The 26,321-nt window shown below is 44.0% G+C and overlaps 1 protein-coding gene across 2 annotated transcripts in view; it reads right to left on the bottom strand.

Annotated features, from left to right (window-relative positions):
* Positions 1–26,321, bottom strand: part of wnk4a (WNK lysine deficient protein kinase 4a) — a 42,223-nt gene that overhangs the window by 3,295 nt on the left and 12,607 nt on the right. The window contains exons 3-18 of one of the 2 annotated variants that reach the window (XM_041962364.1): positions 21,380–21,552; positions 20,791–21,011; positions 19,834–19,991; positions 16,395–16,483; positions 15,320–15,539; positions 13,841–14,195; positions 13,067–13,218; positions 12,259–12,332; positions 10,582–10,717; positions 10,041–10,157; positions 7,744–7,917; positions 5,274–5,328; positions 4,859–4,990; positions 2,742–3,595; positions 1,950–2,037; positions 142–760 (exon numbers count right to left, since the gene is read on the bottom strand). In XM_041962364.1, the coding sequence (XP_041818298.1) occupies positions 142–760; positions 1,950–2,037; positions 2,742–3,595; positions 4,859–4,990; positions 5,274–5,328; positions 7,744–7,917; positions 10,041–10,157; positions 10,582–10,717; positions 12,259–12,332; positions 13,067–13,218; positions 13,841–14,195; positions 15,320–15,539; positions 16,395–16,483; positions 19,834–19,991; positions 20,791–21,011; positions 21,380–21,552 (3,617 nt within the window). The remainder of the gene's footprint in view (positions 1–141; positions 761–1,949; positions 2,038–2,741; positions 3,596–4,858; positions 4,991–5,273; positions 5,329–7,743; positions 7,918–10,040; positions 10,158–10,581; positions 10,718–12,258; positions 12,333–13,066; positions 13,219–13,840; positions 14,196–15,319; positions 15,540–16,394; positions 16,484–19,833; positions 19,992–20,790; positions 21,012–21,379; positions 21,553–26,321) is intronic. The other variant, XM_041962365.1, reaches the window with a different exon arrangement.

Below are 26,321 nucleotides of genomic sequence, written 5' to 3' on the forward strand. Positions count from 1 at the left end.
TAGAGTATTTATTATTCGTGAGTATTACCCCAAAATATTACAATGAATCCCAAAGTATCAGCAAAGATCATAAAAGTCACTGAGAAGTGTTTGATGTGTGTGAGCCCTGTTGAAAGTTGGAGATATAGAACTGCCACTTACTTCTCTCTGAGCTCCTGAAGCTCTTCCAGCATGTCGGAGTCGTCGCTGTCCGAGTCGTCGCTGCTCAGGTAGGGAGTGTTGCGGTTGTAAGTCATCATCCACAGATGATGAAGGGCATTGCTGTACTGCGGGCTGCCCGCCGCTCCGTCCCACAGCCTCCCCTCCATCTCAGCAGCGGTCACCGAGAGCCCGCTGTCCGCAGACGTCCCCATCAGGCTCAGGCTGTACGCTCTCCTCCGACTCCTCTTCCTCGTCCTCTGTCGTTCGCCAACAACCTCTTCCTCCTCCTCCTCTTCCTCTTCCTCCTCCTCCTCGTCCTCTTCCTCGTCCTCTTCTTCTCTGTCCTGCTGCTGCTCCTGGCTTCCAGCCCAGCCCACCTGCCCCTCGACCTCCTGCAGGACTCCTGCCGACCCTCTGTGGGGGTGCTGGTGAGGAGGGGACATGGTGAGGGAGGTGGCCAGGCTGGTCTCAGACTCCCCCTGCTCCTCCGTGCTGCTCTCTGACGAGCTGCTGTCTGCCGGCTGTGGGGCAGCAGGCACCGAAACTGGCGGCACAGCAGGGATGTCCATGCTGGGTGTCACCTGGAATCTCCCAACCGTGACTGGTGCACACTGGACTTCTGCAACAGAGGAAGAGAAGGTGTTTAGTTCTTTAATCCTGCAGGCATTAAAAAAAAAAAAAGCTTTACCAGGTTCCCTTCGAGATAAAAAAGGATGAAAATGTACCTGATTAAGCATCTAAGTGTGCATCTAATATAAAATTGGCTTACATCAAGTCTACTGAGTTGTTGTGCTCCCTCTACTTACTTCTGGTGTCCATGATTAAGAAGTTCTAACATCTGAAAGGTCTATTTATGTGAGTGACGGCCAATCATTGGCCAACAGTGGTGATTGTTCTGCAATCTGATCTGAGTTGATTGATCATAAGAACAAAGCCTCACTCTTAAAATCTAATCATGTGTTTCTTGGCAGATCTTCAAAGGGGTCTTCCTCTGTTTTCACTGTGTCTCATTTCCTAAAATAGTAATCTCCCCGCCTGTGTGGATACCCTCTTTACAGCCTTAATTCATGGCAGTGATAAAAACAGTTAAAAGGAGTTGTTTACTGGTGTCACATACTGGTGACGCAAACAGCTGGAGGAACTGCATGTTCTCACATCTGCACACCATACTAGGGTTTAAACTCCTGCAGTGCCTCCGTTCGCCCACTATGTGTCCTTCTTAGTGCAAACACAGAAAGTGTCTGGGTGTGTGCCCGCTGAAACAGAGGGACTCTGTTGAATGTGGGCTTTTGAGGAGGGTATAAATACTGACAGGTGTGGATATGGGAGGAGAGGCCTGTAATGAGCACGGCTGCTCCCTGATTGGTCGCTGCTAGTGGGAAGGGCTGCAATCACACCTACGTTTGTATTCATTTTGAATGGAACATTACATCCAGACTGGTGGTTACGCAATGGCTCCTGAGACCACGCTAATAGGTGATAATGTCACCAAGGATACAGTGGAGAGAAAGACAGGGAACTGAAAGCAACTCAAATTGGCCGTAACAGAGACATCAGACTGTATTTAGACCTCATACATCATAAAACAGAGCAAAAAGACTTGAAATGTTCGGCTGTGGGTGCATTTGTGTGTATACACAAGCATGTGTGTGGGTTTGTTTGGGGTGCAAACATAAACATCATACAGTATGTCATTTTCCAGCTCTCCCAGCCCCTGGCTAGCAACATACAACACATTAGGTGTTTACGATGCAGAGACGGAGGAGAAACTGCTTCAGGAGCATGAGAGCATTCACAGGATTTCTTACCAGACTGAGGAGACGAGACTTTTGGTTTTGGGCTACTGGCGTTCAGCTCAGGTACAGTCGGGTGCAGCTGAGCGCTGAGGGATGATAACTAAACAGGAAGTATAAACATTGTTAGCGTTAGTGTGGCTGGGTATTGACCAGATGTGACCGATCCATATTAAATAGTTTCTTGATCTGTGTTGTTCTTGTTCAGTGTTTCAGTGCTCAGTAATGTGAGGCCACCTACTCCGTTATTAGTACTGCAGACATCCCAAATGCTATCTTAGATAAAGTGATCCAAATGAGTTCCACACAGTGCTGTACAGGGATATTAAATCAGTGGAAAACAGAGCACTTTTTGAACTAGTAATCTGTATTGGCAGATACCCTGTGTTAACTGGAATAGAGAAACTTGGAACTGTTTTCCCTATCCCTATTTTTAACTAATTGTCTATAAAATGTCAGCAAATGGTGAAAGACACCCATCCCTATTTCCCAGAGCCCAAGTTTATGTCTTCAGATAGATTTTTCTGTCCTATCAAGAGTCCACAATCCAAAGATACTAGATTAACAATCATATAAAATAAGGAAAAAGGGTAAATCTTCACATTTAAGAAGCTGGAACTGGTAAATGTTCTGCATTTTGGCCTGAGAAATGTCTCAAATGAATCATCAAGTATTAAATTTGTTGATTAGTTTCCTTCTTCTTTTGTTCTAATTTAATCAGCTAATCCTTTCAGCACTAATTTGCACGCACACAGCATCATTTTAAAGGCATCTCGACGGAGAGAAAAGGAACTGAGGGTGACTCACAGTGCTCTCTGGGCTCTCTGGGGGTGATGGGGACAGATCTGACGAGGAATTTGAACTGGAGACTTCTGATCTGGGTTCAGCCTGGGCTGGAACCTGTGCTGAGTATGGGGTCTCATAGCTGTGGACGCTGTGCTCCTGGATCAGGCTGGGGGGACTGGAGAGTCCAGCCTGTTGCAAAGGCTCCCGAGGAACAGGAGGAGGAGTGGAGGGCATTGAGGGGGGAGAGACCGGATGCAGCCAGCTTGGCTGACTGCTCTGAGGAAAACCATCCAATTTAGGTGTATTGTCAGGGCTGTGGTAGATGCTGTTCTGAGCTGGGACGCCTGCTGTAGGGTAAGGAACCTCTACTGGCAGGCTATGGTAATGTTGCGGGTAGATGGACGGATAACCTGACTGTGGGGCCATGGGAGCTGGGAGCTGGGGGTGGAAGCCTGGAAAGGAGGGCATCCCCTGGGTGGGCAGGCTAGCAGGTGGGATGAAAGACTGGGCCATGCTCATGGCCATGGAGATGACATTCGCTAAAGAAAATAGGGGCTGCGTGTGAGGGGGCCACATGTTGGGATGCTGAGGGGCAGGTGGGGACATGGTGACACTCTCACTGCTGCCAGGGCTCGGGGTCTCATTCAGATGACTTGGGGAACTGGGGGCTGGGGAGGGAACAGAAGGGAAGGTGGGGTTACTGGCTACACGTGTGAGGGGAGGATGGTTGGCTGGCTTGGGGGAACCCGGAGAGCCTGGGTATGGGAATGGGAAGTGACTATGGCCCATGTAGGGCAAGTGGTAGTGCTGGTGGTGGGGCAGGAGAGACGCAGGGTGGTGGTGGTGGTGGTGGTGCTGATAATGGAGAGGAGACCCTGAAAGACAAATATTAAAAACAGGCTTAATTTGTAGTTTGAAGTACCTTGGTTATGAAGAAAAAAACATACAAAGAAAGTTTGTTAATGTCTTCATTTAACTTTTATTCCACACAGTTGTGATGGAATAATGGAGTTGATCCAGAGAGAGATCACTCATTCGTCCTCTCCTCAGGGTTTAGGCGGTCTAATTCTTCCTTCAGCCCCCTGCCAAGACATCCGCCATGTGGAGCATAAATCCTTCCTGTACTTTCAAATAATGGGTTTCCATGGTGAACAAAGAAGTTTTGGTTAAAGCAGTATCCGACCATAATTGCATTCGCAAGCTGGAACAGTCTCACACCGGGCTCACATGTCTGTGAGGGATTCGGCATCAGTGGAGCCAGTGAAGCTTTTACGTACGACATTTCTGAGGAGTTTAAATGGAACACACGTGTGTGCGCAACTTTTTTGGGTCTGATTGTGAGATTAAAGCAGACGGGATTTCTATTCTGCTCCTTGGGGAATAGTGTCGGTTGCCAATGACATAGCCCCATCCATTGATTTGACATTTACCTCAACAATGGCTCCACAGTTATGAACCACGCCTCCTGTTGCTGATGATGCAGACCAGCCTGTACTTTTTCCATGCGGACGGAAACATAGGTTAGGCAACACTCTATAACGGTGGCGGGTGGCCAAGAAGCGTTGCGAAAGCGAGCATGCAGTGGACGTCCAGCAGAGAGGGGACGCAGGACAGGAGGGGATGAGGATGTTCAGATGGCCGACGAGGCTGAAACACGGGGGCACATGTAACACATGTGTTCTGTAACGTACTTCAAATGCCCCTCCTGTGGGGACGGAGACTTCGACGGGGGGGAGGAGGCTTTCTCGGAAATTCTGTAGGAGTTTGTGCTGGCAAACAGATGTTGCCGACTATCGCAGCGCTGGAGAAAAGCTCTGGCTCTACAGCGACAGCATTCACAGCTCCCTGAAAGCCAGAAAGCGGCCCTCAGGTGAGGTAATTACCCAAGAGGCCCTGCTGCAAGGCAGTCACAGACGAAAGCTTTGAGGTGTGGGGATGGCGGATGGCGCCATGCGAATGTCTGAACAATACCGAGGACGGGCCCTGAGAAGCGGGAGGGGGGTTTATGAGGTAGCTGAGCTTTGCTTTGACTTATTCTTTGCCAAAGGACTGTAACAATTTTTCAGAGTGCTGAAACAGTAAACAATGCTCGGCCCCTACACATAGGGACCAGAGGGGGGGGGCGGAGGGCTATTTACCTGGGGCGTTGTGGAAAGACTGTGAGCGCATTAGAGGTCGCCCAGGTGAAGTAATGTCTGCACTGAAGACGTCTCCGTTGGGGCACGGGGGAGAGCCACGTACCCCCACACTCGGGTTAGCCACACTGAAGTCTACGACAAGACACACACATGCATGAGTGGATGCCCGTGCACACATATCAGTAGACACACACACACAATGATCATGCACAGCAAAAAAGATGCAACACACAAGCACATCTGACATGCTGTGAGAATGACACGCATTCATTCAGACTTCCACCAAATGATTAAAAAAAAGGCACGAGGAAAAAGACATTCAATCACTGAATTCATATCGTGTTAAATCTCCTCGAACGTCTAATGATCCAGCTTCTCTTTTAATTAAGTTCGTCACACCAGGAGAGAGACTCACCAGGCAGAGAGGAGGAGGAGTTGGTTCGAGGCAGGGTGTGAGTGTGCAGATTAGGCTGTAAAAGAGCACATTTGATAAAACTCGATCATTACTGAGAAAAATATGCACGCATATGCGACTTTCTAACCGTGGTATGATTCAGCTGATGTACACAACTACTTTTCAGGTTTAATCACCAGCACTAATAAGTGGGTTCAAGCTGGACTGGAGGGTATTTTGTTATATTAACACAGCACTACTATAGTATCTGTACAACATCTATCATGGCTGATGCTGCTTTCACTGTCTCCAAAACAGAACTTGATGTTTCACTTCCCATAAAGTTGGGATGTTACATATATATATGGTTACATATATGGGTCATGCTCCAAAAACACTAGATCCTACACTTCCCACATTGCAACTTATAAGCATCTTCTCTACCGTGTCTTTCAATCTCCACATCGCAGTTAGTAAAGTTAGTTCTCTGCTAAGATTGCCAGGTGATGTCTGCTGAGTAATTTTTTCTTGTGTAGTAAACCATCAAAACTGACTCTGACGTGCAAAATCCATTGAATGCCCCTTTAAGCAAGGCACTGAATCACTGGCTGGCTCAGAAACAGATGAAGTAGGTCACCCTGAGGCCTGACTTCAGGTATACGAGTGTGTACTGCTTGTCAGTGTGGTAGAGCATATATTAAGTGGATAATGCTAACAGTAACACAGCTGTAAAGAATTTACAGTTAATTTGAGAAGAGCTGTTTCCCTATTAAATCCCAGGTTATTAACCAGTTACTATAACGACTGTTACGTTTTTCTGCATTTCACGGAAAGTCATTTAACCTCCATGATCTGGATAAATGGCTGCTGTAATCTGTCTCCACCTGCAAACACTGGGAGCAAAGAAACTCTGCTGATTATTCTAGCCACAGGATTGGCAATGTCGGTATGTGCAAACTGAAATATCTCCTCAGCTTCAGGCATTAAATTCTGTACTGACATTCATGGTCCTCAGAGAATGAATCCTCATGACTTTGGTGATCCCATGACTTTTTTCCTCTAGCGCCACCAGCAGGTCAAAGTCTTCAATTATTCTGTAAAATACCTCAGCGTCTTCTAGATGGATTGGCACAGCTGCACTTCGTGTTTAATTAGCCAACATGCTAACAAGCTAAATTAAGATTGTGGAAAAGGTTAACCGTTTACCTGCTTTATAGCCACATGTTACTGTCATTGTGCGCACAATAGCATGCTGAAGTTAGCATTTAGCTCAAGCCACTGCCTCACACAGCTGCTGGCATGGCTGCAGTCTTGTTGTTCAAGTGGCGGGCAGAGGAAACTACCAACAGCTAAACAAGAGAGGCTTTCCAGGGATTCAAGCTCCATTTATACACAGTGTCTTTTCCCAAAACTCTCAGAATAGCAGCCTTTACCTCAGAGTTACAACAGCCACAACAGAGATAAACAGATGAGGCTTTTTCTTCCCAACTTAACTAGCTTGGTCTGGTTTTTTGGCTGGATGCTGCTGGTTAGAGCAGCCATAACAGTTCTTGGGGGATGTGGTCCATGTAGTGTTTTTAATCAGGTGCTGGAGTGGAGCCAAGAGAGATTTGTCCACAGTAGTTAGGAGTAATTGTGGCCTGCAGGTCGGAAACAAGCAAGGTAGAAAGTCGGCGGTAGAGATTTACTGCTCTTACTTGTCCTGCGTGAAATCACAAATTATTTTTTCTCCATCATTTATGAATGCGTTTGAGCTTTCTTACTAGGGGGCACAAGGAGATTTTGTTCTGCGTGTTCTCCAGAGTGGAACATATCCTGGCAGAACAGACACTTCTTTTCCTCTAAGCACACAAACCACACCTGATTAGGCATTAGGTCATATCTCGAACAGGGTGGCACTGCTCCTAATAACTCTTCCTTGTTTTTTTTCCTGGAAGTCTTCATTTTACAGTTTCACGGAATCTTGATTCAGTGCTTCACAAAACCAAACATAAATGATTTTTTAACCATTCAATGTGGGCACATATGCTGGAAAGTTAATTATGGTGTACGCAGTGGGAACGATTTGTGGTTGCAGGAACAAATAACTGAAAAAAAAAAAAAAAAAAAAAAAGGAAGCATGGGGTATGTCTCCACAAATCACGTGGTTTTATGACATTAGTGCTTTTGGTAACATTATGTTCTAAATGAAAGCACTACCTCAGGTGGCTTTAGGAGCACTTAACCTTCTATCTTTAAGGGTCAGCCTCTGGGATTTTGGACGGTTAGGACAGCCCTCCATGTCAGCTCTTCATTTCAAGTGAAGGAAGCACTCTACAGCTTTCCATTCACACCAGATTTATGGCTCTGCCTTGGCCAGGCTCAACACACTATAGCTGATGTAATTTATGATGATCAGACAGCACAATGAAACACGCTGTACTCAGTTATTGCTCCCAGCTAACGATGCTGTGGTGTGGATTACTGGAAAGGAGCGGGCGCTGCAGCTGACCTGTGAGGAAGACAGCGAGTTGACCCCGCTGTGGTAAGCAGGCTGGGGGAGTCGGTGCCCGCTGGAGTGGACCAGCTGCTCTTTGGCCATCAGAGACTCGGCCCGCTTGATGATGTCTCCCATGCGGTGGATGAAACCCTCCTTCTCTGACGGCAGGATGAACTCATTGTGCACCTTGAAGACAAAAGGACATTGATGGAGGAAGTTTGCAGATACCTGAATGAAGTAGCAATACCCAGGTATAATCAGCAAAATGTACTCAAAAGTATCAAAAGCAAAAGCACTAGTTATACAGAAAAATGGCCCATGTGAGCATTATGTTATGGTATATTATATTATTGGATTGTTAATACTAATGCATTCATGTGTAAGTAGCCTTTTACTGCTCAAGTTGGTGCTAATTACTCATATAAAGTCCAGGAGTTATAAAATAAATCTAAAAATGCATCATATTTTAGAAGTCCGACCTATGTTTTCTATATAAAATCATATAGAAACAACAGCTGTCAAATAAATAGAGTACAATATTTTACAGGAGTAGAAGCACAAAGTTGCAAAAAATACAAGTAAAAGTACCTTAAAATTGTACTTTCTACTTTCTACCACTGTAAATGAATAGATAGAAGAATACTTCTAAGATTACTAAATGTGCTTATTGTGCATTTGTGTGTCCATCTATGAAATCTTCCCACCCACCCACCCAAACACACACCCACGTGCCCTCAGCTAACAGTCGTTCTTAGGAAAAAAACACATAAATCATGTAATTTAAATCCACAATACAGCAGTTTGTTGGAGGAGGTTTTCAGTTTTGCATATTCATGCAGTTTCGAGTGTTGCTGTGAATTGTGGGCTGGGGCGTGGTGACCATTTCCTGTCAGCATGGCATAATTCAGCTCATTTAAAACCCAGCAATGAGAACCACGGGGGCTGTTGTGATGCCAGGCGCCCCTGCCGCGCCAGGACTCTGCAAACAAAAGCGCACTGTGTTTTAAGAGTCAGGAAAACAGAACAGGCAGTGAACAAAAAGTGCTGCTGCACATGCTGCTTCGTCACACAGGCTGGCGTGTGCGCGCTACCGCTAAGCTAATGAGGCTTAGAGACAATAACAGGGGGATGGGGCTGCTTACCTGCGTCACCCACGTCACAGGAAGTTAGATATGCTATCAGCCGGAGTTCGGCTGTTAAACAGGAGCAGGATGAATCATGTGCAGGGCCGGCTGAGATAGAGGAATCTGTCAGACTTATCAGATGACAGAGTGGGATCGTTTGCTTATACCTGTACAAGTTCTGGGAGGCTCTAACAAACACTGATTGGTTCCATTGTTGAGCCCTTCGTTTCTCCTCAGGTGGCTTTAAGGTTGAAATACCTCATTCCACAATGTCTGACAGATGTCTTGTTCCAGCTCTCCATTAAAGCTCTATGATGTTTACACTCATTGAATACTCGAAACGAAGACTCCATCTTTATTTGACTTTGTTTATTGTACTTTATTTTGTGATACATTCAATGGCATAAAAAAACGACAACATAGGCTACAATATAAAAAGCGAATCACCAATAATCCAAAATAAATAGCTAAAAAGCAAAAAAAATAAGGCTTTTGGATTTGTGCTTAAGAAAAAAAATGCTGTGTGACGCCAGCATGACTCATTCTGACTTTTTTGTTTTTACGCAAAAGCCGGTAATTGGATTTTCTCTTTAACATGGTTAAAAAAGCGATTCCACACTTTATAAAACTCTTTCTGGAGCCCCTTAAAGAGGATTTTTTTTTTCTCTAACTTAAGAAAGCACAGTGCGCCTTTGATGCAGCGAGTGAAGGTAGGTGGGTGTGCATCCTTCCATTTCCACACATTCGTTTGCACTCAATAAGTTAAATGACTGCGGCGCAAATTTAAAGGAAATTGAGGATAATTTCTGATCTGCACTGCACTGCTACACCAACCTTTAGCATTTACTGTTATCCTGTCACTGTTACTTATAGCATGCCTGCTGTCTGGCAAATGTTAAACAGGTTCATGTTCAATCTAGGAGGCGCTATCCCAAGAAGATCATTTCTACAACACAAACTTGTAGTCAATTTTTGGGGTATAGATTCAAGATTTGAGGTCCAGTGGTGGACATCCCAGATCAGAATCATCACCAAAACTGTTACTTGGTCCGAAGCCGAATTTAACTGGGATGAAAACAAAAGAAGCCCTTGTTTTTAACCCGATCGAAGTCTTTTATTGTCCACGTTCTGAATACACCTGTTGATCATTGCTTGACTGGTGACTAAGAAGCTCTAATGACTCACCATGACAGCGGCGATGTCTTCAGGGTTATCTCCATCCAGGTCGAACTTGAAGGTCACCATCTTGTCATTGTGCGTCTGCAGCTGACACTCCACCACCCGGTCCACTTTATCAGAGAGCTGCAGAGACGGACGGGATCAATGGTAATGACAGGTGCCTGTTTACCGTCTAAACCGGCCAGCAAAGGCAAACACAGGAGCAACAATACGGTTTTGTGTGTGAGCAAACATGTGAGTCTACTGTAAACTACAGAGTGTTTATGTGTGTACTGTACTATGCATTCTTTGCACCACCGTCAGCATATGTGGTTATGCATGATCTGTTTGTCTCTGCCTCCAGTCCAAACAGGCTCATTAACAGACCACAGTGTCCTGATCAGAAGAGAAATGAACTGTGGTTGTCGGGGGAAGGACAGCATAGCTCCTGCTAGCGTTACATAATCAGGGTGGCGCTTGACCACTCTTTCATAAATAAAATAAATTTATTTGTTTATGACCTGCTTAAATGTGCTTGTGTTGTAATTAAACTTTTGATTTACTGTACCCCTGTGATGCGCAGCCTCGAGCGCGCCCTCCTCCTGAACAGCTTCCCAGCGGTTCGCCTCGCGGCCGTCTTCTCGCTCTTCTCTGATAGGCCCTCGTAGCCGTCACTCAAGCCTGAAGTCACGTCGGAGGCGTAGCTGCAAAGAAATTCCACATACCACCGGTTAAAAAAAAAGAAAAAAACGACCAAAAAAGCCACCGGAACATTCCTCATGCAGGCATTTCAAAGCAAATTCATTATCTGCAACAGAAGAAGAAAAGGAACTGAACATCCATCATGGTTGTGATTATCTGGGCATCACACATAATAATAAACAACACTCTGAAGTGTCAAATAAAGTCTTGACGCGTTGCGGTGGCACGTCTCCTGGGCGTAAACAGCAGAGTTAAACAACAGAGCTTAACGAGGCCTGTTGAGAGTCCATGAGAAGCTGGTGTTCATCCAGAGGAAGCTGCACGTCCATGTGAACTGTCGTATTTATACAATGAACGAGTTTTAGGTTTCAGAGAACTGGAGAACATTCAGCGCATTTTATAAAAAGCTTTGGTTCGGCTAATTGCGTCTCATGGGCCTTTTTGGACGGCTGTGGTCACAGACTCTCCTCCATCTACAGGCTGCAAACATTTACAGGCCTGCTGGTTGGCAGCGTCTGTCTGTCTCTATTTAAACCCCCCCCCCCCACCTCACGGGTAACTTTAGTTCAAAGCAGAGCCTGTTTTCACCTTTACACACTGAGGAAATTACGCTCAATGAGATTACACATTTGTGCTCATATTGCAAATAATTCTTCTGTTTTGTGAAGATTACCAGACGTCCGAGGCTTTTATAAGAGGAAGAATTAAGCAACTGGTAGCATGTTTTGGATGCTAAATAGTTAATGCATGAGCTGATATGAAACATGATGCTCAGCTGGGCTTCACAGTTATTTCAGGCTACTATGGATGAGTCAGATAAACTGTCAACCATGGAAGGCAGCGGACTGTAAAAGACCTTTTGTTGATCACTGTTGTTGTTCCTCTACATGGAGAGACAACACAGATTATTTTTTACATTTATTGAGTCATGATTTGCTGCTTTTCTTTATTTCTTTAACATCACTGTAAACTGAAAATCTTTGGGTTTTGGACTGTTGGACAAAACGAGCAATTTCAACATGTCACCATGGGCATTTTTAACTATTTTGAAAAAGAATGTAGACAAGACAATCAATCGAAGAATCAAAAAACGACCCAACAGATTAATTGATTCTGAGAACGATCACGATTCGTAGCCTTGGGAAGCGTTATTATACATACAATAAACATTATAATGTCTGAGCAAATCTATCGTCCATCGTCGGCTCTCACGCCAAGAATCAAGCCGCTCTCTCCTCAACGTCCCACCAACATGGAAAACGGGGCCTCCACAACATCTGAGAGAAACCTGCAAGGGTCCATTCTGCCTCGCTGCGATGAAAGCACTGAAGAGCCTGTCGACTGCCTCAAGCTTGTTGTCACAGCCCCACAGATGTGGAGGAGGAGGAGGAGGAGTTGGAGAGGGAAGACCAGACATTTCTACTAGATTCACATTGATTTTCAGGTCTCTAGCTTAAATAAAGCCGGGACTATTGAACTCCCTTGTTCCTTGGATGTTAAAAAAAGAGCAGAGTGAGGAGAAGAGAAGGCTGAGGAACATTACCTGTCCACGGGGGAGTTGAAGCCACTCGTGGGCCCTGAGTTGCCATGTTCTGTGTTGTTGGATACAGCAATACTCTATGAATAGAAAAGAGGGATGTGGTGAGGTACAGGTGGATCAAGACTTCCATTGATTTCTTTTCTTTTGAAGCTTCAGTACAGGATAGTAGGCAGGAAACTTTTTTCCATACACTTAACTTTAAGCATTTGGTTTATTTCAAAGCAGTTAAAAATAGGTCATGTTTTTTAACCAGGGATGAAAATCCTGGTCTGTTGCTCCACCACTTTGATCCAGACTAAATTATTAATCACTCATTAACCTGTTGGATGGATTGTGTGAAAGTTTGTCCAAAATTTTGTTGCCCCCCCGCCTAAGTTCAGACCTCACAGCCTCACAGAGCCACAAGCATGACTGCAGAGGCTTGTTAAAGCTCTACTTCAACTAGAACCTACAGCATGTAACTAGAAAATTTAATATCTGCCGACTTGTAGAAAAACATTTGCTGGACAGACTTTTAATAATGAGGAAAGTAATTAAACTATATGAAAGCAGATTAGCAACAAGGTGCTCAAAAGTCTGTTAGTTTACAAGTTTTTAGTTTTTTCTCATTCACTCCTAAATGTTTTGTGTACTTTGTGTACTTATTGTCAGGCGTTACTTTCCAACTACATATAAAACTGTCTGTCAGCACCGTGTTAAACTGAGTAATGTCGGTGAAGGGGGTCTCGTAAAGTCCTGAAAGTCCTCCTTCTCGCCTGCGACCCCCTGCGCGCTCCACTTGGATAACAAGTTCTTTATAGAGGCCACTCACCGAGGGGAAGCGGAGGGCTGGGACGGGGAAACCGTTTGCAGTCGGTGAGTCGGCGTGTGTGGTGGGAGGTGTCGCAGGCGCGTTGAGGCTGCCGGCCTCCAGCGGATCCTGAAGCCCAGAGGAGCTCAGATAGCCGTCCGTCTCGCAGTCAGCTGTTTCAACAAAGGACATAAGCCATTAGCATGTGAGCGGCCGTGGCCTGACCGACTGACACAAACGGCTCTGTACGCACACTCATACGCACAGGAACACACACATGTGATGACCCCACGCTGAGACAAACCACACGCACACACACACTGAAAACTGAAAGGGTGTTGATTAGCACCATTCTGCAGACACACAGGACAGTTTATTTAAACTGATTCAATCAGACCACCAAAAGGAATATTTGAACTGTTGTTTCAGATAAAAACTGAGAAATATTCTATAACTACAGCACAGCACACACACACGCGAGACTTACAGGGACTGAATAATTTAGTTATGCACAGTTTCATATTTCACTGAATGTCTCCCATGTGATCTGAGATCTGATAAACTTCCTGTACAGTTGTGCAGCTAAAAACACTCTGTCTCCAGGACCTCACGACAGCTGATAGCTGTTGATAGCTAATGACACTATCATTGATGACACTACTATTTTCATATAATCCAGTTGTGTTTAAAAGTGCATTATGAGCCTAAAAAGTTCCAAACCTTATACATGAAAACATGAAAGTCACCACATATGGAGACTTTTCATGGTATGTGATGTTATATTAGGCGGCTCACAGTTAGCAGAGGACAGGCTGTTGTGGCGCATGTGGAAGTGCTGGTCCGCCTCGGGCTCCTCTGGCTCTGCAGGGTAGTTGGAGCTGACGCCAGAGTCCACAGAGCTGGTGACGGGGGACAGGATTGGGGCTGGAGGCGTCAGGGCAGGGGTGGGGGACTCCGCTGCGACAACGACTTTAGGCAAAGGGGGCTGAATCTCTGCTTCTTCCTCTATGGCTTCCTGCTCCTGCTTCTTCTTCTGCTCCTCGGCCAGCCGCCTCAGCTTCTCTCTCTGCCGCTTGATGGCCGTCACCCTGTCCCGTATGGCCTTGGCCACGAGCTTGAAGTCTGCTTCGCACACGAACCCGAGCACGACCTGCATAACAACACACCGAGATGGTCAGGGCACAACATGAACACGTGTGTATGTCATGGTCCGTGGTGTGCTGCTGCTGCGATATGCAGACAATTTGCACAGGCCTGCTGCACTTAGTGACCTGATCACGCTGGCTGTGTGACAGTCTCCCTTTTGATGTGAAGAAAGCTTTCATGCTAGCAACATTTGTTTTGCAAAACCAACACACACCGTCTGCATTCTCTTTCAGTGTGGAGTCTCGCTCAGCTTCTTGTGACACCCAGTCCAGCAGAGTGGGACACTCAGTCCGAAGCCGCCTCTCAACACATAGTCAGATTACAGCAGATCGACGGGACTAGATGTCCCCTGCTGATACCAAATTTGATCTCGATGAAAACTACCACAATGAGGTAAACAAGTAAGGAATTGTAGTGTGCATTTTCATTAAAAGTGACCTCTACGGAGGGGGAGGGGGGTTGGTTCTGGAGGACATAAGGGCTTGTTTCGTAACAAGCAAGACAGCCATTATATTATTAAAGACGTGACCTCGGCAGCTTCCTGAGACACGCTCTCACATTTCCAACCACTGATGATTAAATGTTGAGCTGTGCCCTTGACACACTCTGCAAGGTGTTCTCTTTATGAGCCGGGGCGCTTTTCAGCGTTTCTGCTGTCATAACGGAACCGTAAAGGAAGCATAATGATGCCAGAATGCATTAGCGAGGCTGCTCTCACTTGGGGTCAAGTGTCAAAAGACAAACAACTCAAAGAGAAATGTCTGTTTCACTCATACTGTCAGACTGTTAGCTTAGCCTGTAACAGGGTCTCTGAAACTTATCTGTACACACATTTTGCTTATTCTCAAGTTACCATCTGTCATCTCACCACACTGCCTTTTCCTCAAAGCATCCGTCTTGTGTGAGGAGGAATTTGGTGCTTAATTTGTGTTAAGATCATTGGGGTCAATAGCAAATAACCAATGAAAGGCTGACATCATGCATCAAGATCAGGATGCAGAGAACATATGGGGGTCTGATGAAGTCGCTTTTATCTGTTGATTTTCCTCACTAATGGCTGCTACAAACAGGGCCGGATAGGCAGCGAAGGTTGACACCACAGCATGCTGTCTTCATGTGTCGGCCTACCATCTCCTGAGACACCTCCTCAGGCACGTCTTTGTAGAGCTCAAAGAGGAACTCGATGGCGTTGTTGTCCTTGTACTTCCCGTGGAGCTTCTTGGTGTCGTCCATGCGCAGCCACAGCTTCAGGCCCGGCTTCACCATGTCGTCCTCCTCCGCCAGCTCCACATGCACGCCATTGTTTTCCTGGAAGAAGGGGTGATCCAGGAGGTCCTGAATGGTGTACCTGCAGGAACGGAAGAAAAGTCTGCTTTTAGATGCGCAGATCAGAAACCCAGATCTTGTATTATTTATCCAGAGCTAATTACACAGATAACTTTAGCTTTGTATTTGCATCCTGCAGCAGGTTCTGATTGGGCTGATGAACAGTAAACATAAGCTTTACATGTTATACTGTTATATGTTATAACATGTTTTCAGTCTATATTTGATTTTTCTTCTTGTATTTACATGCACACCAGCAGGGGGATGTTGTGCAAAATCACATCAGTGCAACCTCATCAAAATGGTTTGTAGCTCATTTTTGATTGAACACATGGCGTAAGGACATGTGTTCAATGCAATGCAATGTTGTCAGCTTCCTGGTTTTGCAAATACAACATAGTTTTTATTTAAAGGCCAATTCTTCGGCCTCGTTTATGCTTGGTGAAAAGCAGCAGCAGTGGCTTACGTCTCTTGAAACTGAAGCTGCAGGTGAGGCTGCGTTATGCACAACTAAAAATGACGGAAAGCAGCATTTTTACAAAGTCTAGGTTGATAAACAGTGAACTAATCCTTTAAAGAGCCTTTTCACTCCTTGCACTCGAGCTATGATATAATAAAATAATAATGTAATATTTTAGACCTTGTCTGAATCTCTGCAGATGCCAAAAATGGAATCTGATTAGTTTCTTTTTTTGATTTTAGTGCTGCAAAATTTTTATCTGATAGATAGCTCTTGTTAGTTTACTGAACAAGCAAAAAACAGGGAAATAGATGAACAGAAGAGGGATTATTGTACTTCATAATGATCAAAATATACATCATTCATCATCAATCTGTTACTTTATTATTGTTGATCAGTGTGAGCTTTCACTTGTACCTTTCATCGTTGTTCATACGAATGCAGCCCTCAATGATCTCCTTGAGCTCTGGGACTTTGACTTTGTAGAAACTGTCAGGTTTAATTCCCTGTGAAAACAATCAGAAGAGCTTTACTTCATCTGCCGGGCTTCATACTGTATCGACAAGTGCCAGAGGGGGTGCTTTTGGCAGAATAAGCGATCAGCAGCGGTGATCTCTTCCTTGTATGTTTATCGCACACTTCTCCTGTCAGAGGATCTTATCGAAGCAGGAACAGCCACTCCCACCTGCAGGGCACGTTACCGTCATCCTCTGCTTGGTGACATCTGCCGCTAGCCAGCATGACAATCGGCTCTGCGATCACATCAACACCAGAGGAGGGCGATACCGAGAGCTCATGAAAACGGAAAAAACCCAAGATGCTCAAAGGGTTTTTAACTACTGACAGCTGGAGCTTCTCTGCAGAGTTGATCTCAAAACAGAAAATATTCAGGCAGGACGACGCACTCCATGAAATAAGGGAGGTTTTCTGAGTGCTATCATGAGAAAGTACAGAGATTACAGCAGAGCTCACAGCCCCGTAAAAACACTGATACAAACGAAGTGAGTCAAGGTCAAAAAGATGTTTGGCTTGCAGATACCAAAGCAACCAGCTGATGTTAGGTCAAAACATTCAATTAGACTTACCAGAAAAGAGCAGAGTGATACACTCTGTTATCACATTTAAAGACTGACATGTCACAGACTTTGTTACAACCGTTAATAATTTTTGCAAGCTATTTCTGCTTCCTGTTTAGGTGAGACAAAGGACGGATCTGTGAGACAGCAGAGAGGAGAAAACGTGTTCTGCACTGAAGCTTCAGCGGAGTCACTTAAATTCTGTTATCTTATATGTGAAATGAGATTTAGAGGCTCTGAAGCGGAGCACAGAGGTTTCTTTGTCGAAGCAGTTTGATTCAGTGTCCTCACAGGAACCATCAGAGTAAACCAGTTTTCCCTCAGTCCAAATCTAATTTGACCCCGCTGCTTTCCTGCGCTGACCGAGGTCCAGATAAGATCTATAAGACATATGCTGGTGTCATATTGATTTGTTAAGTGCCACGTTTTGACATTGTTAATGACACTTTCATGATCCAAAAGCAATTATTTTTTATAAGCAAAATAATAAAGCACGGCTATGAATGTGGTATTCTTTGACATAGATTTCAGTCGACTGAAACGAAATACACCACGTGGCCAAAAGTACACACCCATCCCTGAGCACAAATGTTTGCATATTTTTGGTCAGGGGCTATTTTTCGAGGTTTGTTTTAAACATGGGAAATTAATGCTGCAGCATACAATGATATTTTAGACAACAGTGTGCTTCCAACTTTGTGGCAACAGTTTGGGGAAGGTCCTTTCCTGTTTTAATGTCCCTGTGCACAGTGAGGTTCACAACAACAACGGATTTCCAAGTTATTTTTGAAGGAAAATATGGTTATTGCTGCTTAAATGTCAATATTTGCTGATTTTACATTCACATGATATTAAAATGAAAATCTTTGGGTTTTGGACTGTTGGTCTGTTCTGTTCTCAGATCAGCCAGGGCTCCCTTCACCGCCTCCAGCTGGTACAAAATGCTGCCACTTGACTTATGATAAGGCATGATCACATCACACGTGTTCTTGCCTCCTGACACTGGCCCCTCGTTTCGAATTGATTTTAAAAAGTTATTGCTCACTTTTAAGGCCTTAAATGGCTCCTAAATACATTTCTGATTTACTGACCTGGCATGAGCCATCTGACGATTAAGATCACAGATGGAGCCCCGCTGGTTTGTAACACTGTTAAGAAAAGTGCTATATAAATAAAGTTTATTATTATTATTGTGATTATTATATGTGATGTCACTATTTCTGATATCTCAAAAAACAAACAATCCAATCCATGAGTAAAACAACATTTAGTTGCAGCTCTCCAGGTTCAACAGGTTCAATTTAGTTGCAGCACTCGCTGAACAGGATCAAATCCCCGCAGCCAGGTTCCAAAATGCTGCTGAAAACCTTCCCAGAAGAAGTGAGGCTGTTATGGCAGCAGATGGTTTTGGAATGAGATGCTCAACAATCACCTTTGGCTGTAATGTTTGGGCGTCCATATACTGAGAAGGCATTTTTTTTTTACTCATCAGTGTACTTATTTGATATTAATTAAAATATATTATGAACAAGTCTGCAGACAGCTGTGGCCACCCGCATGCAAACTATTTCCAAGGCACTTACTTACCTTTGTGTATGTTCTGCCTTTGGTACGTTAAGCTATATTTCTTACTCTAGGCCCCTGAAGTAGCATGTGACGTCACATACAAGTCAATTACTAAGTGAAAAGACACACAGAGTTTACGTTGTGAAAAATTGAGCTGCCGTGCCAGTGAATTGACAGATGACTTCGGCACATATAAGACATAAACAGATCATGAACGGCACTGCTAATATGACTTTAATGAAATCGTCTTGTATGGGTAAGCTCCTCCGACTGCACATGGAACATTATTATGTTGTCTTGTTTGTGGAGGAGCCAGACCCACTCTGGCTTGTTGGCATTGTCGCTTTCTCACTTTCCAGCCTTCGTCAGACACTGTTTGCTTTGCATATGTGACACGCGAGAAAGAAACAGCTCCCTTTGTGGAGTAAGGAGTGAGACACAATTTCCAAAGCATATAATTCTACCATCGCCCGCTCTTGCCCACCATGGCGTCATTCGCTGTGCTTGGCACCCGCGGACAGCTTGAAACACGGCAGCCTAAAGCCACTACTGTAACGTTACGGTCTTACAACTCACTACGCTGCTTCTGGTCTTTATTCTCAGACATCCCACATTTTTTCTGTATAAAACTTTATGATGTGATCTGAATTGAACGTCATTTTATGTCCTGTAAGTGGACACTAGGTTGGGATTCAAGGCCTCGTCATCGTTAGAGTGATGTCTTCCAATGCAAGAGAAGATTTTCCAATACAGTTGTGGTTTCTTGAAATAATTTGTTTTCTGAAAGGCTTTACAAGCAGTCCAGACAGAAAATGTGCAAACGTCAGCACTGATAGGTTTTCCAACGGAGAAGGGAATATTCCAGTGAATACGATAGGCAGAACCAGTTAGACAGGATCTTTAAACCAGTAAATAAACTGGCAATCAATGAGGCAAACATGTGCGTCATGATTGCGGGCTGACAACAGAAAAGCGGTCAGGTTATGGTACAGCTCTACACCCTGAGCTTGTAATGGACAAAGCTGAGCCTTTAATAGAGAAAATGCGGCTTTCATTCCAGATGGGCCCCACTTCTTTCCAAGGATTCAGGATATCCAGATGTACACACCAGATATCCTGGTTCCTCTCCGTTTAATTCCAGCATGCACGTGGAAGAAAGTGGACACATGTGGATAATTACATTAAACACAGGTCCTCCTCCTTCCTTTACTCACACTGGTGACTTTGCGGTAGATCTGGGCGGCGTTTTGGCACTCGGAGTACGGGTACTCAGAGGTGGCCATCTCCAGGATGCACATTCCAAAGGCGTAGACGTCCACCGCTTCGTCATACTTCTCCTCGTACATCTCCGGGGCCATAAACTCTGGTGTTCCTATCAGGGTTCAGAGGCCAGAGTTAAAGGTCAACAGTAATTCTGTTACAACTATTGAATAAGTGAAGGACAACCAAAAGTCCAGTTTCAACACAATTCAATTAAACTTTTATGGACCCAGAGGAAAAATTTGATTTGCAGCAAGTCTCACAGTACAAAGTTGACCTGGTTTCACCCAAAGTTCTTACATCCAGACACAAACTTTCATGGACAGCCAGTACTATTAAATGGTACATGAGTATAAACATATAATATATGTATTGATATATAAGACTCATGTCCTTCTGGCCTTTGTGGTGATTTTTCCTCGTTGCTCTTCAAAAGGGTAAATTAAGTGTTTTAGAAGCAAATAACCAACTCAGTCCTTGTGCATTGTTTATCTGAAAATCAGTTTCTCTTAAACTGAAAACAAAAATAAATTATTTTCTATATCACTGAGCACAACACAACTCCCCTTTATGAATGAACATAAAGTGTTCAGGCTAAAGAAGTGTCCCTTTCAACAAGTATGAGCAAGTCTTTAGACTGACACTCCCTGCACATACTTGATGGGAAGGGCCAGTTTCAACTGAAATTACACGGCATTTGCGTAATGATGATTTAAAAATGCAGGCGGGAATTTAAATAGAGGCATGTGTGGTTGCTTGTGCGTGGGGGAAAGAAGAAGGAATCCAAGCAGGAAAACTGGAAGCGAAATTATTTAAACAAAGGCTTAATTTGGAGTTTTTAGGTGGATAAAACCTGTTAGACGTCAGCATGATATCAGCTGAAGGAGATAATTGTGCATATTCACACTTACCAATAACACTTTTAGCAAAAGAGGCACTTTTGAGAGTGGCCAGTCCCAGATCGCCTATCTTGACGGAGCCAGTGGGGCCGGTGATGAAGATGTTGTCACACTTGAGGTCCCGGTGGATGATGGGAGGAGTGCGGGTGTGCAGGAAGTGAAGCCCTTTGAGGATCTGACGACTCCAGCGCTGCAGCAGCTTCAGCTTCATCTCCTTGAACCTCTTCAAGTACCTAAAGCGAAAGAGGACAAGACTAAACTCCCCATTTGTAAACATGTCAAAACACTGGAAGAAGAGATGTGCCATTATATAATTCATGTCTTATTCTGGCAGCCAAGAGGAAGTTTTTAAGTGAGTTTCCTGAATTGTCTCCCAGATCATCGTATCCAAAGTGGAGTTATCCTGTGGTCCTTTATCACAACTTTAACAGCTGTCAAACATGACACAAAGCTCCTCTCTTCTATGGAAGACATGAAGAGTTGTATTTGGAAAGAGGATATCCACCATTTGAGAAACAGAACACCGTTTTTAGGTATGACTTTTATCTTTATGTAAAAATAAAAGCCACAAACAGCTGTAGTTTTGGGCGGACGGACTCACGTTTTGAGCGTGCCTGAGGTCATGAGTTCGGTCACCAGGATGATGCACTTGTGGCCTTTTACCGTCGACTTCCAGGAGTCGTGGAAGCGGACGATGTTCGGGTGCTGCAGGCACTTCAGCATCTCCACCTCCTCACTGAAGCGCTGTCGCTCCGCCTTGGTCAGCTTGCGGGTCTGCAGAGAAAATCGCAATTGTGGAATATTTACACGAACCGTGAGAAACCAGGTTGTTTAGCTCTCGTATACATGACGTTAATGTTATCAGTGTGTTATCATTTGCATGCAGGTGTGTTTTATTCATCCTTCAACATCTTACAGCTGAAAGAAAAGCAGCATTTGTCAGCTCTTGAACACACCATCTATAGATATCAGTGAAGCAACTCCCCTTCATCCTTATTCTGTCTTATTCTTACTATTATCATCAAGTGGGTTTTATTCTTATTTTGCATTAATTTTCTATCCCTGTTTTTATTCTCATTCCATGTAGTGTTTATGTGAAGCACTTGGTACATGGGATTTCTGTGGTGTGAAATTTGTTGAGCTGTATTTTCTGTATGAGAGGTGCTGAAGTTTATTGCTATCATTAATATCTCATTTGGGTACACATCCTGAGAAGCAGACTGAATTGCCATTTCGTTTCACTTCATTCATTCAGCCAGGCATAGTGTCCATGTCATGTTTGGTAATTTCCGCTTGGGGAGGGAAGATATTTTGTTTTATTTTGCCCTGAACAATCAGTAGCGACAGACCTCGATCTCGCTGTCATTTTCAGTCAACACAGACGCTGTTATTGGATGCCACGAGCAGTTAACATTTTCAAGATGGCTGCAGAAATATGCCATAATTCAGCCTGTGAAGCTGCATTCATGTCATCCATGCTCATTACCATATTCTGCCCCTATTTCTGGCTACAGCACAGGAACATAACATCCACCTCCTTCAACCTGCCTGCAAAGCTTTAATTGATTGATCCAGAGGAAACAGCAGTCAATAAGCACAGCACCAGACTGATGAAATCACGAAGAAAAAAAAGTGAGATATGGAGAGCGATTCTGACGTCGAGAAATTCCCAACGCTGCTGCTTTTACTGCCCTGCTGGCTTTATCACTGGTAATAAAAGAAGGGAGCGTCAGACTTTTATTCCAGCGCGTAGATCATCGTTAAATGTTTATCATCATATTTTTTGTTTTACAGACTCTGGTCACAACTCGACCTGTGGATGCACCCGCACCCAGAGCACAGACTGATCTGAAACCTGTTTAAGGGGCTCTCATAACCAGGATGAAGCTGTGCATGTAAACATATTCTAGAGCAGGTAATCAATAGAGGTGAGGCTGTTTAGTTTGGTCGGGAATTAACTCTGAAGTTAAACTTTTTGGCCAATACGGACGATAAGTCCTTACAGAAATTTAAACATCTACATTTTACAACTGAACAAACTGCCTCTTCTGATAAAGGTCATTTGATATGATTGAAAGCTCGCAACTGCGACTAAATGGACCCTGACGTGCGATTGTTTTGTCAAGCATAAAAAGGCAGTTGTGTTGACAGTTGAGTTGTAGAGCTCTGCTCTGGTTATGTAAGTCAGTAGCAATAAACACAGCAATTTGATAAATCACTGTTACTTTAACTAATGAGCTCGCTGCAGGAATGGAAACCACAGGTTCATCCATCTGGGTGACCCCCCGATTACATAATCACATTTATTTTCCAATAAGGGGAGCTCTGACTTAACAAATTCGAGGAGGACGTTTCTGAAATCCACGTAAAACTGAACCAAACACTGCAATCACGCTGGATGAACAAAGACATTTTTGTGCTTCCTCTAGGATGAATGGCCCAATTTAGCTGCTGTTGGTGTAACTCTGCCTGTGGTGGGTGGTTAGTGGAAAACTCCTGGGAGACTTCGGGACCATGAATCCTGCATTGAGGCAGATTTCTGGGAAAAATGCTCTGCATATGTTTGTGCTTACAATCAACTTGACCGCTATACGCTCTCTCCTTCCTCTCCCGGCTCTTTCCCAGCGAGCGAGGAGGCGCTGCTGCTGCTAATGCTAAGCTGCCGCATCAACACAGGAGGCAGCCTGTTTGAAGACCTGCGCCGTCTGAGGTCACACCACACAAGAGCCCTTTTACCTGCGTCAGTCACCTGTCAAACTGTCACTTTACACCAGCAACTGGGCTCAAAAGGAAGACAAGGAGGCGACTTCTGACCAGACGGTTTGCCTTTAGGTCGATAGTAATCGGTTTATTTATGTGAACACAGGCTACAGCTCATTGCTCACATGTAAGACTTCTGTCAGAAACACTTAATGGCTTGCAAAAAAGGAAAACATCTTGGGTTAAGAGGAAAAGTAAAGACTATAATATGTTTAAAATGTCAGCAAGGCTCAAAAGGCTATTACATCATACAAATGTTCATGTGTTTCTGAACACGTGAGTTCAACTTTAATGTGATCGAGGCGATGTATGTGTTTTTTGTCTGGCAGGATATCGTCTTATGTCCGAGCATTTCACTCATTTCAAGATTTTTTGCTATTATGCTAATAGGATATTACAACTTGTTAGTGAGATTTTATTATATATTATCTATTTTATCATCTTCATGCTTGAAACTAGAATCTATCCAGACAAATATGCCAGTTAGATAATTTTTGCTTATTTTAAGTTATATTTCCTCTGTTTCATTCCTTTTTTCCTTGGTTTTGATAGCTTAGCTTGTCCAGTGCAACTTAATTTTAAGGTACTTAAAGATGTTAAATTACAGATTTGAACACTGAGGTTTAATCCCGCTATAGATGACTGCGCCACGATAAACACACCCAACATTACGCAAATAATGGCGTGAATATGAGAGCGTGTGTGTGCAGTTTGTGTGTGAGTGAGTCAGTGGGTTTATGGGTTGATGTGCATCTGGGTGTTTATGTATCTAAGCGCGAGAGCATCAGACCCCTGCGTAGCGAGCTTTGTCTCCTGTGGATAGTCGCCTGTTCGCAGCACACAGTCAGCGTAACATGCTTTAGCTGTGGCATGCAGCCGGACCACTTGGAGACGCTGACACTTCCAAAACCGCAGGATTTACTAGAGCTTGGCATGCCGGATGGCACGATTGCAAAATACTGAAAGGCAACATGCAGACGTTTGGCAACTTTAGAGCAGCGCTTATGAAAAACCAAAATCCTGCTATGGCAACTCTGAACAACGCTGTAAAACACGAGCTGCTGAACAAACGGGCGATTATTTCATCAAAACCTGTTCTGTTCAAAACACCAAGCTGAGGAAAGGTTCATTTAAAACGTAAAAAAGAAAATGTGACATGCAGCGGAAAATGAAGTACAGATGGAAACAACAAAGCACAAGTATGAGCTGTGTTCACATTGCGATGCTGTCATCTGATTGTATCATTATTGGAGCTGGCTGATTTAAGGGTAGCATGACGCCTCCTCCCAGTAAACACACGCACTTCATCTGTGACTAATGGCAGAAATGAAAACTGACTGTACAGTATTGCTTCAGTTCTACGGGTTCACATCATGACAGTTACCAATTCATCTGAGAAAAGTCTAATGAACATGATTACAGATAACTGGAACGTGTTTCAATTAGACTTAATGATATCTGTCTTCACTCAGAAGCCCTCTGGCATTTCCCGCACAAAGAATCCCCCGCCGACAACTGTGCAAGGCTTCTATCGAACTTTTCCATGGGATATTTGACTGCATATATCTGCCACCACCCCTCTCTCCCCCCTCCTCTCTTTGGAAAACGAGGCCAAAAACCGTTGCGTAACACTGGAGAAAGCGATGCAGGGGGGAGCCATAAAAACAAACCATCACCATTTTGAAAAGACAAGTGGGTAGATCCGCAAAAACAGTCCAGAGTCAGAGGTGTGTGAAGGAGCCTCTGCCGAGTTTTCTTACACCGGTGTGTCTTTCAGATGGATTTTTTATTCTTAGCTGCTGGGAGGTGTGTGTGTGTTTTTGTTGAGTTGGGGGTCTGCAATAGCCGGGGCTGGAAATACTTGGGCTTTGTGCCATGTAAGTGGAGTTACATAAGCAGTGTTGATGGTAGAGGAGCCACCAGTATTAAGAAGCCCCCGTCTGTCAGCGCCCCTATTATGACAACCAGGACACGGACACGACACGTCAGCCAACTTTTTCACCATACCAGGTGGTGTACGCCGCAGCTTAATATGGGATTGGACATTCTGCACTGTCCTGATGTTACACTCGAACAGATCTGAGTAGCATCAGACTGTGGTATCTGTAGGAAAAGTAGGGCAAGTGAAAAAAAGGATCCAGTCACACTACTTAAAGCCTGCAGGGGTGTGTGCTAAGGGTTAGAAGCAGGGGTGTCAGCACATCTTTTCATATTTATGTCCTGAATACTTGGATCTGCTTCAAATTTCTATCGGTGCGGAAATGACTCATCAGTTAATGGATGACAGAAAATTACTCAACAATTTAATTCTTACTAAATAAAAAGTTATTAATTACCTATAATATTAACAATTTAATTTGATTCGTTGTAATATAAGGCTTGTATTATTCTATATTTCTCCCACTGTCAAAAAATCCCATGAAAACACCAAAACAACATGTTAGTCCGACACTCAATAGCTTCCCCGTCTTCTCTGTGGCACTCACAACCAAATAAACTGGAGACATAAATCTTTAAAAACAGGTTGCAAATATGTAGTTTCCTTTTTTTTTAAACTCAGTAATTTAATAAAACAGCTTGTCAACATAGTTTTTAACAACCATGTTCACAAGACTAAAAGTACATTTAGTGGGGACTAGTTTCAGCTGCGGATTAATACACATTTGGTGCTGTAGTGAGTATTTATACAGCAGCAGGAAGGTGCAGTCAAAATAAACTACCGCACTGTTAATGCTTTTTAGTCAGATCTATTCATTGTTGGTTTTGGTCTTTCCACAGGATTT

The sequence above is a fragment of the Chelmon rostratus genome, chromosome 21 (genome assembly GCF_017976325.1).
Source record: "Chelmon rostratus isolate fCheRos1 chromosome 21, fCheRos1.pri, whole genome shotgun sequence".
Lineage (NCBI taxonomy): Eukaryota > Metazoa > Chordata > Actinopteri > Chaetodontiformes > Chaetodontidae > Chelmon > Chelmon rostratus.